The 15,112-nt window shown below is 38.1% G+C and overlaps 1 protein-coding gene across 8 annotated transcripts in view; it reads left to right on the plus strand.

The window, feature by feature from the left end:
- Positions 1–15,112, plus strand: part of PTPRM (protein tyrosine phosphatase receptor type M) — a 4,358,319-nt gene that overhangs the window by 1,436,019 nt on the left and 2,907,188 nt on the right. For all 8 annotated transcript variants that reach the window (XM_044066519.1, XM_044066517.1, XM_044066518.1 and 5 more), the window contains exon 6: positions 14,838–15,018. In XM_044066519.1, the coding sequence (XP_043922454.1) occupies positions 14,838–15,018 (181 nt within the window). The remainder of the gene's footprint in view (positions 1–14,837; positions 15,019–15,112) is intronic.

Below are 15,112 nucleotides of genomic sequence, written 5' to 3' on the forward strand. Positions count from 1 at the left end.
CTATAATAGAGTCTCTGGCCGACAAGGAGATCCTCCAGAAGTGCCTAAATGAGACTGATGCATGGTGTCAAAGCCATGGTCTCAACCTAAATGCAAAAAATGCATAGTAATCCCCTTTGGAAAAAACAGAGTACCCGCAAACTACAACATAGGAGGTAATCCCCTGAAATTTGAAGAAGAAATAAGGGATCTAGGGACCCAAGTAGATAGTCAGCTTTCCTTTGATAACCATGTTGCCAAAGTGGTTAGAAAATCCTTCTATGTGACCCATCTAATCACGAAAGGGTTTGCATCAAGATCTAAGGATATAATGGTGCCCCTCTACTCTTCCCTCATCAGACCCATTATTGAGTACAATGCACCAATTGGAATGTACCTGGCTAGACATCTCCAGCAGCTGGAGAGACCACAGAGGTACCTAATCAAGAGGATTACTGGCCTCAAACAGTTGCCCTATGCAGCACGATTGAAAAAGCTAAGACTGTTCTCTGTTGCATACTGCTTTCTCAGAGGCGATCTCTGTCTAACGTACAGAGCCATGTCCAACCCAGAATTGTTGAACATGCTCCATCTTAGCAAAACCAAATCTACTCAAGCTACATGCTCTAGGGATATAAACCTTAACACAACAATGAATAGAACATGCTGGAGGGATAGATTCCCTTTTCAGAGACTTCCCTTACTATGGAACAGGGTCCCGATCTACATAAGACAGAGCCCCTCACTATCACTCTTCAAGAGGAACCTTGATGAGTGGATGGGTAACAGAAAGTTCACACCGGGGATCACACCAACAGCACTACTAGATAGGGGCCAAGGGTACTAGCTGCTAGTACAAGGGTCTAGGGAACTACTAAAGGGGCGGTGAGTACCGCACAACGTGGCTGGGCTAATATATGCCTTCGGGCAGATAGCCCAGTACCAACCTATGAACCTATGAACCTATATTGGGCAGAAGAAGTTCAGAGTGAGAAACACCTCAAAATAAGTGCACTTTGTGAATAGACAGTACACAGCACATTGGAATATCTCCAGAATGGCTGCACTTTGTGAAACAACTCTGTATAGTGTGAAAAGACAGTCTGTAATGGCGGCACTCTGTGAAAAGACACACCTAGGCACAAGTAACTTTTCAAAATGTCTTCACTTGACTGCACTTCACGAAATAGTTGCACTTTGCACACCAATAAACTCTTTGGAATAAATACACAGTAATAAGCACACACTGTAAGCACTTTTACACACTTTGAGATACTTTGAACTACTCTAGTTATGTTATTCGAGGCTTCAAGAAGAAGTAATAATCTGTACCAAACTCAGAAATTTGTCCAAAACACATGCAGTTGCCTTTGCTTTATTTATACTCAATGTGCCATTTTTTGCCATTTCGATTGTAGTTGTTTCACTCATTGAATCTCTTAATGTGCCTTTTATGACCTTTATGCCCTTGTGTTATATTTGTTTTGCTCATTTAATCTCTTTTCATGCCCATTATACTTTATTGTGCTTGTTTTAACTCTAAACATGTTCGTTTTACTTTAAACATGTCCGTTTATCTCTAAACGTTTGTTTTACTTTAAACATGCTCGTTTAACTCTAAACATGTTCATTTTACTTTAAACATGTTCGTTTAACTCTAAACATGCTCGTTTTACTTTAAACATGTTCGTTTAACTCTAAACATGCTCGTTTTACTTTAAACATGTTTGTTTTACTTTAAACATGTTCATTTTACTTTAAACATGCTTGCTTTACTTTAAACATGTTCATTTTATTTAAACATGCTCATTTTACTTTAAACATGCTCATTTTACAATTCTGAGGCAATTCTGAGCCCTTTACATACTTTTCTAATGCTCGTTTTTTTAATAAACATTTCTGTACTATCCATTTGCTTAAAAGCACGTTTTGTGCCCTTGTAATACCCTGTTTAACCTCTTCCAATAAATAAATCACTTGTGTGTTCTCTTTACCTTTAACTTGTCTCTGCCCCTTTTTCACTCTTAGTTCTTTTAGTTTGCCTTCGCCATTACCTCTGCACCTTGTGGCTCTAAAGGATAGTCTTTGCAATCCTAGTTCTTATACCATGTCACTCTCCAGGTCAGGATAAAACAGGTGAGCATTGTGGGTTCTTGTTCAAGCAGCTTTATTGTATGCAAACATCATAAATGAGGTTAAGTAACTTCAGCTTATAAACAGATTAGATGTCATGTGTAGGGATGATGACACTCTGGCTGCACCTTGCAAATGGCACTGAAGCTAACACGTGCTTGGTATTTATATGCACACACAGATCCTAGAAATGTGTCTTAAAGGTACAACACACCTGTTATTCTACAGAAAGTATTCTGTATGCTATATTTTTTCTCTCCCTGGTTTACCACAAAATGAAAAAGAACCTACTTCACAACTGACATAAAGATTATATACACACACACACACACACACACACACACACACACACACACACATATATATATATATATATATATATATATATATATATATATATATATATATATATATAATCTATGAGTGTACTTTAGAACAACAAAATGCCACTCACCCGAAATCCATATCACCGAGACGAAAACACCAACAGCAGTCCTGGAACCCCCGACTAACCACTCCAGGTAAGTAACTGCTCAGCCATCTGACACAAGCACATAAACGGAAGAAAACCAAACCTACCCATGTGGGGGGCTTCACCCCCACACCCCCCTTAATTAAATATGCCAACTCTGAGATTGCACTACCGTGGAGTAAGGGGTAAAGTTCAACAGGATCGCCAAGCAGTTACTTACCTGGAGTGGTTAGTCGGTGTTCAGGGATGTCGGTGTGTTGGTGCTGTTTGTCTTTTTGTCTCAGTGATATGGGTTTCAGGTAAGTGGTATTTTGCTGTTCTAAAGTAGAGACGCGCACGTGTGTGTGTGTGTGTGTGTGTGTGTGTGTGTGTGTGTGTGTGTGTGTGTGTGTGTGTGTGTGTGTGTGTGTGTGTATATATATATATATATATATATATATATATATATATATATATATATATATATATATATATATATATATATATATATACTGAGGGTAATGCTAGTCAATGCTAGAAGTTTAAATCTCAAAATGCACTCCTTCGAGGCACTCCTTAAAATGTAGAACATCGATATCTGTGCAGTGACTGAGACCTAGTTCAAGGGTCCAGAGAGCACCTCTGAATTACTACGCTATAACTCATACCACACTTTTCGGCCACCTAACCTGGACCGGAACACCAAAGGCGGAGGTGTGTCCATATTCATTAAGGCTATCCACACCTCCAGGCTAGTTGCTCAGCATAATGCTTCCGAGGTTATCCAAGTGCAACTAACTCCGGGCAAAACGGCAATCCAAATTGTAGCTTGCTGCAGATCCCCACCATAGCCCAGGATTCTCACTCCTCTTTTCTTGATATACTGGAAAATATTAGGGTTCAACCAAACACCCAAATAATGGACGATTTCAACTACTCCACCATTAACTGGAAAAACTACTCATGTACCAACTCCTTTGCTCAATGCTTCCTGGAATTCTTAAATTCCAATGCCCTGGATAAACCTATCCACACCTTCACCAGGGGCAACAACATCCTAGACCTAGTCATTACCAACATGAGTGACCGGTGTTCCACACCTGACGTCAACTCCTTGTTGGTCAGATCTGACCATAAGCAAATCACCGTAGATATCCACATCCCGTCCCCACCCCCCCATTAAGGAAACCACGGTAAAAAATTTCTCCAAAGCCAACTTCATGTTTCTTGAGACAGAAGTGGTGAACTTCATGACACCCATGCAGATGGACAATACAGTTACGACTGCTGAATCCTACACAAATGCACTCTATAAGCACTTACACGAGTGCATGGATCATGCTATCCCAAACAGAACCAAGACGCTATCCTCCAAAAAAGGAAGCCAATCTGGTGATCCCCTGCCATAAAAAAACTCTACAACAGAAGGAAGAAACTGTTGCAAAAGAGAGAAAAATTCCATGAGTGGAGGAGCTCCCTGGTCAGCCTTAGTAAGAAGCTGAGATCCCTTATAAGATCCTCCAAAGCTAGCTATGAAAACAAAATCACCACAGATTCTAGGGACAACAACAAAGCATTCTATAGCTGTGTCAAGAATCTCAATGGCAACACCCAGATCTGCTCTGAGTTACAGCACAACGGTATGAAAATTACAGAACCAACTGATATTGCCAACATCCTGGCAGATAGGTTCAGTGCTAACTTTACCCCCCTCTCACCCCCTAAAGGGACCATATCTATACAGGAAGAATGCAGAGTCCCTGTAATCACAACTATGCAGGTAAAAGCTGCACTCTCTAAAGCCAAAAACACAGCATCCATGGGACCAGACAACATCCCAGACTGCGTTTTACACAAACTTAAGAACGAACTGGCTCCCCACCTAAGCACCATGTTCAGTCATAGCCTCACGTCAGGCTTTGTGCCCACTGAATGGCGCACAACAATGTTTATCCCACTCCAAAAAGGGGGGGCCACCACTGATCCTGGGAACTATCGCCCTATTAGCCTGACGAGCCTAGTCTGTAAGGCCATGGAATGTATCATCATGGAGCTCATAAATAAAGCCATTGGTAACCTCCAAACACTGGACCCCACACAGTTCAGGTTTGTGAAACTCAGATCATGCATCCTGAACCTGATCGACTTCTTTGAGGCAGTCACCAAAGTCGTAGATGAGGGTAAGGTGATTCACACAGCCTATCTTGACCTCGCCAAGGCTTTCGACACCATCCCTCATTCTGGAATTATAGCTAAACTCACTAAACTAGGTATAAATCCCTATGTCACAAGATGGGTTGCCATCTGGCTCACTGACAGTACACACATTGTAAAAGTTGCAGACTCCAAGTCTGACTTCAAACCAGTGACAAGTGGAGTACCACTGGGTTCAGTCCTGGGACCTCTCCTGTGTGGTATCTACTTCTCTGAAGTACAGGCTAACACAGAAGGCCTTTGGCTAACAAAGTTCACAGATGATTGCAAACTAGAAGCCATAGTTGAGTCCCCAAATGATGTGGACATCCTACAGAAGGGCCTCACTGAGATAGATGCCTGGTGTCAGAGCCATGGCCTCAAGCTCAATGCCAAAAAGTGTGTTGTCATCCCCTTTGGTATAAACTCTGTACCCATGAACTACCACATAGGTGGCAGTCTACTTAACGCCAAATGTGTGATGAGACCTTAGGACCCAGGTGGACAGTAGTCTCTCCTTTAATAATCACATCGCCAGAGTCATCAGGAAATCCTTCTACATGGCACACCTCATCACAAAAGGGTTCTCATCCAGGAAAAAAGAGGTCATTGTTCACCTCTACTCGACACTCATTAGACCCATTATAGAGTACAATGCCCCTTTTGGAGTGAACCTCACAAGACATCTGCAGTAGCTGGAAAGGCCACAGAAGTACCTCACAAAAAGGATTACTGGCCTTAAACAGATGCCTTATACTGACCGTCTCAAAAAACCCCAGCTTTACACCATAGCATATCGCCTACTCCGAGGTGATCTCTGCCTAACATATAAAGCTGTGTCAAACTCAGAGCTGTTGGACATGCTACACCTAAAGAAATCCCAGTCCCTCTGAGCTACACTCTCTAGGGACCTAAACCTTGTGACCACAATAAACAGGCCATGCTGGAGGGATAGATTCCTATCTCAGAGATTTCCCATACTCTGGAACAAGCTACCCATCTATGTCAAGCAAAGTTCCTCATTAGCACTCTTCAAGAAAAATCTTGATGAGTGGATGGGAAATAGGAAATTCAAACCAGGGATCACTTCTCTGGCTCTGCTCGACAGGGACACAGGAAAATAACTTTCTTGGGTGGTGTAAGATAGGGAATCTTGTTTGCTAGGCTTACTTAGGCCCTTGTGCCTATAGTTTAGTACCTACCTATGAATCTAATATATATATATATATATATATATATATATATATATATATATATATATATATACAGTGCTTAAATATTTATATGTTCTGGAAACAAATCTCATGATCTTTGCTCCCTGGGCTTCCACTTAAAAGAGGTTTAACTAAATCCAATCTGACTTTCCCCGTAAACAAAGCAAAATAACAGAAAAATAAATAAAGGTCTGCCTTTTATTCCATCTGTAAATTGAGGATTACTACATTCAATCTGATTATGTTGATTTTTTTTTTGTCAGGATTAACAGAGCGTTAGGTTCAGAGATCATGACCTTTCGCTCCTCCTGGTTTTGCATTGTCTTTCTCAGAATTAGATGTATGCACATTTTGTGTAGAATAAATTAAATATGAACTTTTATATTAATGCAGTGAATACTGAGTGGATTCAGAAATGTACTACAATAAATGTCAAGAAACATAACATTTCTCATTTTTATGCAGTTGAACCTTCATGATTACCTGCTGTAAAAATACAATAATCTTGCTGCCTCAGTGTTAATATTTCATAACAATGGAAGTCATTACAGCTGTACTTTCATCCTGTGTGTCAGACTTTGAGAATACCAATTCATACTGAAAGAGGTAGCTTTGTTATTAAACATCTGCATGAGTGTTTAGAGGATGCATTTTAAATCTGCACTGCAGATTGATTTTAAATCTGGAATAATCTCTAATAATTAGTGCTGCTAATGCTACTCTGGAGTACTTCCCAGGTAATAAATACATGTAGGAAGAGACACGTACCTTATAAAGCATCTGACGTCTGTGGTTATCAAAGGGGTAAACCATGCATTGCTTTTTGCTTCCTTTGTGACAGCAGTCTATTTGTAGAAGAATTAGTGGAATGTTGCTTTCATAATAACAACATAAACAACCTATTTCAAAATGGAGATTGATAGGGTGGTGGGTTGCCATAATGGTTAAGGTACTTACCTCACAAACAAAAGGTACAGGGTTTAATGCTCTCCTTCAAAAGGAAAATTGGCTAGGCTTAAAATGGTCCATAAAGGCAGTTGGGGGTTGGTGTAATGGTTAAGGTCTTAACCTCACAGACACAAGGTATGGCATTTCATTCTGGCCTCTGGTTATTGGCTTGGCTTAAAATGGCCATTCAGGGCAGTTAGCCAAGTATTTACCTGTGACCTTATGAACAATTAGTCTGTTATTGTTAATGTAACAAGGAAATTACATTTTAAGCAATACACATTTCCAAAACGTTTTGTTAAAAATAAACAAGTATATGCATTTACGCATCACAGCATCCGGATGCATCAAGTAATCAGAACATTATTCTTATATGTTACTGCTGCTGACAATGATAACACATTTCCCAATATTATTACATTTCATGTAATTATTACAGCATTTCCTAGGATATCTACAAAGTAAAATAAGTGTGACTTTATAACTGTGCAAAGTTATGTGCCACTTGTGACATTTTTATATAATGTCCATAATGTGGAATTTATAGTTTCATATATTTATGCAAATGAATTCATTGGGCATCTGGATATCGATATGTAGTGAATCTACATTTCTTTTTTTTCATTAACTTTATTTATCTTCTTACTACCCATAGACATAAGCCTGTCATTTGTGCTGCAGGAATTCCTTTAAACTTTTTTACAATCATAAACATATTGATATATATGAGGTATAAATTATCACTGGACTGTCTTTCCATTTGCCATATCACAATTATTCTCTGAGCAACTTTTTAGCTGTAAAAATCTGTTTTGCTTACCTCTTAATCTTTTTAATTTATCGGAATATATGTATTAAATGGCCTGACAGTCTTTGATTTCCAAGGCCAACAAGTAGAAATCTCTTGCCACCAGCTGCACTCTTGAGTGTTTACAGACATTAAGCTGATGTGAGGAGAGTGTGTATTCAGTGGGGAACCTGCAATGCTTTCTAGTCTGTTTTACTGAGCACTGAAGCACTTAGGTAGTCATGTGAGACACTTCAGTTTTGCAGACTTTTGGGATGCAGAATACCTGATCTCATCTCAAAGATACTCAGTACTTAAATGTGCCAAAACCAACCAAGCAACCGATGCAAAAGTCTGCAGTTTAAAATTCTGTACAGCTTTGTAACATACCTCTCAACTGAGCAGAGTTTCACAGAATGTCCAGATTGTTTGCATCATGTTTTTAATCTGTTCCTCATAAAATCTTTAGTTTTCTAACAAATTGTTGAGGATTGAAGTCAGAATATTTTTACTTCATTCACTTCAGAAAATTCATGCTGATGCAAAACCTGTAATTCTAACACCTTTCTAAATTTACAAGAGCAATATTTAAAAAAAAAAATGTCACTATTGTGGGCCTCTGCCCCCCCCTTCCCATTATTTATAGCTTTGTCCAGATTTCCATTTCAAAGAAGTTGAGAGAGCTATGCTTTGCAATCACTCTTCGTAGCATGAGCAGGAGTCCTACATTAATTACTTTATAATAATATAGATTCCCACTTGCCTGTGGTCTTGTGATCTGATTGATCACCAACCCATTCTGCTTATTGTCTTGTAATCTTGTATCACGCCTCCTACAAAGTATTCCCATAACAGGACTGCCGCTTGTCATTATCCTTGTCAGGTGGGACGAGGGCAGGTACCCTGGGCTCACTGTTAATGCTCTATCGTCTAATTTTCCAAATAGGCAGGGATTGTGCAAGTAATTTATAGCCAAAATGATTTCATGGCCCCACACTACACAGAATATACACATTTCCTGCACATAGCTAATGTGCTTCTAATGACTTAAGCACTGTTAATTCATCTGCTACTAGGAAGTGACAAAACTCCATCATCTGTGTAAGAAACACAAAGATAGAGATACTAACAATCTGCACTTACACTCCACTTTAAACTGTGATTAAGTTACAGGATGTGCAGAATGATTTTATTTCATTTGTCTTAAAATTTCATATGAAGTCAAACATCCTGAAACATAATGTGCAATATAAACAGTAACTGCCTAAATATGTTTCGTGCACTTCTTTCTGAAATAGAAACAGCTTTATTATAAAAATAAAAATGCACTGCCATTGACATGAAAAGCCACCATCATAAACAGAACTCATCAAATTCATGTTGCTGTAGCAACTTCGGGAAATGGCAGATTTGGTAAATTAAATTAAATTTGTGAAAGCTAATGTAATTTAAGAGACGCTTGTTAAACTACAACAAAAGCAGCAACTGACTGTTTTGATCATAGCAGTTTTAATTACATAATCCTGAAGTAAAAATAGATTTATGTGTTTATGGCACCACACACACTTTCTATGTCGTTGCCATTCTTTGCATTTTTCGTTATCTTTCTTCTTATTCTTCGCTTTTGCAGTTATCTTTTTCTCATCCTGTTTTTCTGAGAAAGTTAATGGCAGAGGGTAATGGGGAATATAATATAATATAATATAATATAATATAATATAATATAATATGTGTGTGTGTGTGTGTGTGTGTGTGTGTGTGTGTGTGTGTGTGTGTGTGTGTGTGTGTGTAAACTGCAAGAAAGACCCAGACTGTCTTCAATGTATAATACCTTAATTAAACATCCTGTAGTGGAGGCCCATGGGATATATGCAAATTGCCTCTTTTGTGTGGATTCTGAATGCATGTGCCTGTTTATTTTTTAAGTCTTTATGAGTACATTCAGTGTATGAACCCCACAAGCTGTGGACATGTATGCTTTAGTCTTTTTTATAACCTTGTCAGTACAACATAAATGGACTGTTTGCCTATAGTTTAGAAATACAGAGTTTCAAATCATGCTGATGTCCTTAAACATAGTAAAATTTGCCCAACTATTTCAGAGTGTAGTAAGAAACTGGAACATGCGCAAGGCATTACAAGAAAATAAAGGCATAGTGAAAATAGACAAATTTATTTAAAAATAGTTTGGGGGACATGATGTAGCAATAGGATAACAAAGATTGGCTAACAGAACGACAGCTAAACATTTGCAAATCCTGCGGAGACTGTTTCTGTTACAGCTGAATGAAAATGAGTAAGGATTAAATTAAGAAGGGTAACGGGGGGGGGGGGGCAAGTTAGCAACTACTGAAAGACCAGAGGTTCTGTAACAGTCATTTCTGCCTCAGTTCTGAAGTTCCAAATTCTGATAAGCAGATGACAATGTTGTCTGCATACTATTACTAAAAAATATACAATTTGAATGGAAGTGGTTCAGAGAAAATGCAGAAGTCTGCATTTTCAATTCTAATGGGATGTTCTTTTGGTCACTTTTTTGTTTGCAGTTAATAAGTGGAGACAGGATAATTATCACCCGTTGGAACAAGAAAAGACAATAAGTTATGTTGTTGTACGAGGCGAACAGAAGGGGAAAACATAACCAACATACTTTTATACTGACAAGACTTACTGTGAATGCTTAGGTTTGTTCAGGACATCACGTGTTTTTATGCTAACAGTAACTCAGTAAATGCTCATGGAGAGAAAGAGAGAGCTACTTGAAGGAATAATGCTTTCTCTCTCATATAAACCATATCTTTGATACATGAATTAATGAATTATTATTTATGTTTCCTTATGTTTTAGAAAAAAATAACAGCAGTAATTTATCTTATGAAGAACATCCAATAACAAAAATGTATGGCACGATAAGAAAAGACCTCTTAAAACAAGGATAGAATATTTAATTGCATAGATGTATGCAACTGTTGAATTAATTTGAAAGTATGTACCAGGGAATGCACAATGCTGAGAGTCGTGATGGTCTTGCACATGCACCAGATGGGAGAGAAGGAACACAAAAAGATGACGGTTGTGTATGAAGAACAAAGTAGATACAAAACTCTTGAAAATAAAGGTGAAATAATTCTTAAATTAAAATAATTTAGAATGCAACTTCTCTTGGGACTTCTGCATTTATAAATCAAAACTAAAAGAAGAAATAAGAAGGACATGTAATGGCTGCCATGAAAAGTTAAATCTTATATGTAAAGAAATGTATTGCTGTAATGGTTGGAAAGGTGTTTGGACAACATTTCCCATGTGAGACACCTGGGCAGAAACAATACATCAGTAGGTTTCTTTAGTCATTTGTGCAAAAGTCTCTTGCATTGGGTTGAAATACTTTTTTTTTCTGCATGCAATCTTTAATGGGGTACAGCGCCGTCAGGCAAGAAGGTAGAACAAGTGGAAAGGAAAAGGAAGAGAGGATGAAAGGATGAGAGTTGAGACAAAAAAGAGGAGAGGATGCAGCATTTCCGTCTGGGACAGGAGTGTCAGATTTCTCAGATTCTGCTGAGGATATTTACCAGAGAGGCATGAAGAGTTGCTAGAAGAACTTTAAGTAATAGTCTGTTTAGCAATTACAGGAAAAAATAAAATCGTTTCAGAGAGGTAGTGATACTGACTTATTAATGCATTCACAGAGAGATGTTACAATGACAGGCTGGCATGTGTAGAAGTCATCAGTAAGGAAACAAATTAATTTTTATTTTTCTCTCATGTGAGAAGTAAACTGCATACAAGTCTTAATCTTCAAAGCCCGAGAAATAATGCCCCTAATCAAATGAAAAGGTAAATGCTAAAGAGATTACAAACTGTAAATAAAGAACAAGAAGTGTATTGATAACGAAATGTTGGCTTACAGTGTAAATGTGTGCATATATAGGGCAGAGTATAGCAACTGACGACAAGAAGAAATGTTAACTGATATGCTCACAGCTATCCTGTTATTGAAGATCATCTTCATTCATGGAGTTGATTGGACACTGATTTGTTCTACAAACCAAGCATCTCAGACATCTTGGGAGCAACCACACAAAATCCACGAAACTGGGAGCAATAGACTGATTCCACATTAACTATGGAAAATAGATATAAAAACCCAGTATCAAAGAAAAACAAACATATAGGAGGAAGAACATCTGAAAGTAAGTAAAATGGGACAACCTTAAAGCGAAAGCATTAGGAAAATGTGCAGGCAGATTAAAACATTTGTAGCGGACAATTACATGACATGAACTCTAACGAGACAACAAGGCTTGCTGCATGCAACACAAGAGGGAAAACAAGGAACTAAAGATCAGACGGTTAAAAAATGTGGTTGCAATAAAATAGCTACATTTGCTACCAATCTCCCTCATAGGACCTACCATTGTCATAGCTTAAAGCAATTAAACTGCCTTAAACTACACAACCACTTAACATATTCCCAATTAACTACAGCACACAAAGTAATTTACCATCCAGAAAAATACCCTGCACTACAAAACCTATTACTACAATACTGTCCAGCAAGGGACTTTCGATCTAGTAACAAATTCTTATTACATACAAATAAGTCAAATAATGTTGCAGGAGACTCGGTGTACTCCCATTACATTGCTAAACTCTGGAATAGTATCCCACACAAGTAAAACTCTCTGACAAACTCAGTAGTTTTAAACCACTGCTTAAACAACATACTAACCAGTCCTGGTCCTGTACATACTCATCACAGAGTTAAGACTTTGTGCTCACCTTACAATACTCTTGAAATACTCTTCTTAAATAGAATACTTTCATCCTCTTACTAAAATGACAAAACAGTTTTCATACATAACTGTTGCCTGTACAATCCATTAAGCTGCACATGGGCTTTCTCTTTAGTAACTTCTGTATAGTCTTAGAATGTATAAATGTAACTACTGTTTGTGCATTAATGTAAATAGAAATGTAATGAATCTGTATTTAAGTGGAACGTAGTATAATGTAATTGAAACAAATGGAGCTTTTCTCTCCGGGCCTCCGCTGAAAATGGGTATTACCCAGTCAAACTTTCCCAGTAAACAAACAAATAAATACATAATAAATAGCTGATTAGTGTAAAGACAAAAGAAGGAGGAACAACAGAGGATCAAATAGAAAGAGAAGCCATAATAGATTTCTTTGCAGAAGTATAAGGGGGCAGGTGGGAAATAGAAAGGGAGAACAGATTAGACTGGAGAGGGGAGAAAATGAAAAAGCCAAATACCCAAACCATATGGCAGTCATACCAGAGGTGGTCAGAAAGGGAATGCACTGCAGGAGGGGAATTCTGTTAAACAACCCTAGATACTCCAAACAAAATTATTTAGTGTGTTAAATCAATTCACAGCTGAAGAGAATGCAAAAAGCATGTGGGAAGCGTTGGTGTTATTCCAGCCAGATGGCAGAAATCTCACAGGCATAGTCATGTCATGGTCCAGCTAAGTAATAAACATAGGCACAACACCAGGCTTTTGGCAGAAATTCAGTCCCAGAGTCTAGAAGCAATATCTTTCTGTGATGATGCGCATTCTGCCAGGCTAGATGGGCTTTGTCAAGGTGGGGGTGGCCACTGATAAGTCTCTGAAAGTGCTTGGGATTGTGGAAACTTGTGAGAGAAAAAAATGAAAGGGGGAATGTAGTGTCATTTGATATCAAGAAGGCATTTTACTTTCTTGAATGATGTTTCATGCAGCCAACCCTATAACAACTGCATGTAGGTCAGATATTTGACAGTTGGGTAGGCATGCTATTCAAAACCCCAAACAAACTGCTTAAGTTATAGAAACATAAAATGTAAAATATTCAACCAAGTGGGTACAAAGCAGGGATGGCTCTTATAAACAGAACTGCTTATCCTGACAAAAAGATACAAAAGAGGACAGCCCATGATGAGTTAGCAGAGCTAGCCAGATTGGATATTACTGACAGATGACCTAGGGGGAGTCCATACCCTTTGGTAGCAGCCAAATAAAGGTAAAAACTGAATCTAAGATGCTATGAAGAAACTACATATGATAGAGTGTAGATGGGTGGAAATTAACAAACAGAATGTACCAATCTTTCTGAAACAATCATTGTTTCATGATCATGTGTAGGTTAACTTTTCTTTCTCTGTATGTTTTGCACACCACTTTCATTGTATTGTGTTTTACTCATACATAAAGATGCCAGTGACATTTGTCCGTCAGCTATTACTACTAAACATTGAGTATCATGTTAGGTGTAACTGTGGTAATATTAAATACAACAGACACTGATGAAAATACACTTCATATGTTCATAGGTGTTTACTAGGTTAACATCCATAAGGGCTTTTTTAAGCATAGCCATGCATCCCAAATCTCTGACAAGAGATAAAGGATGCAGTCACAAGTATAAATCTCACATTTTGAAAATCTTGGAAAAGTAGTCTAGTAAGGTCTAGTTGTAATTTATATTCTGTTTTGAACTCTATAGTGCTGTTTGTGTAAGTAGTGCATAAAGCATACTGTTGTATAGTGCATAAGATGTACTTTTTTGCTTATGAGACTAAGTGATTATACTTTATGTAAGATCTCTAAATTTATATGATATCATACATTTCAGATCAGTCTATCTATTCTTGTATCATATTTATCAGTTTATGCTTTTTTACTGTTTTAATCCCAACCCTGCCTTAGTGTGGGCAGCCAAAGTAAAAACCTGCCCCCCCCCACTTCTTCCCCGTTAGAATACTGTGCAGAACTGAGCTGCATCATAACTGAACAGTAAAACATATGGCTTCTTGTATTCTGACTTCTGGGTAATGGCTACTTTTACAAGTAATGAGATCAGCAGTGATTTCTCTGTTTCACTTCTGCTTTGTTGACTTTCAATTTACACCCCCCAGAAACCTACTCTGTGTAGGCAGCCCTGTGCGAAACCTACTGCAGTGTCACTATATCCTGTTTCCACGTTTCAGGCAAAGTCTATCAGCACTTCAATTCTGTTTGATTTACAGCTCCACTTCTGTGTTACATTCAAGGATTTTTCTGTTTAGAAGCAAGCACTGACTTGTTAAAGTTCTTCTTCCCCTTAACACTTGTCACTTTTCTTTTTCCTTTAGGGAATTAATGGGAGAAGTATCCCCAGCAAAGAAGTGAAAATAGATGGTAACAAGAGACGATTTATTGCAGAGTTTGATGTCGTTAACACAACAAAGCAAGATGCAGGAGGTTATCGATGTGTGATCCACACAGTGCAGGGTGGAGTCGGAGTGTCAAATTACGCACAGCTGATAATAAAAGGTATTACTGAGCAAAGGCTTTGAAAAGTATTATAATGAATGTGGCATTTGTTATGTATCCTTTCTTGCAAAGGTGTGCCATGGGTTATCAAATC

This window comes from Protopterus annectens, chromosome 3.part1 (genome assembly GCF_019279795.1).
Source record: "Protopterus annectens isolate FY-2018-M chromosome 3.part1, PAN1.0, whole genome shotgun sequence".
Lineage (NCBI taxonomy): Eukaryota > Metazoa > Chordata > Ceratodontiformes > Protopteridae > Protopterus > Protopterus annectens.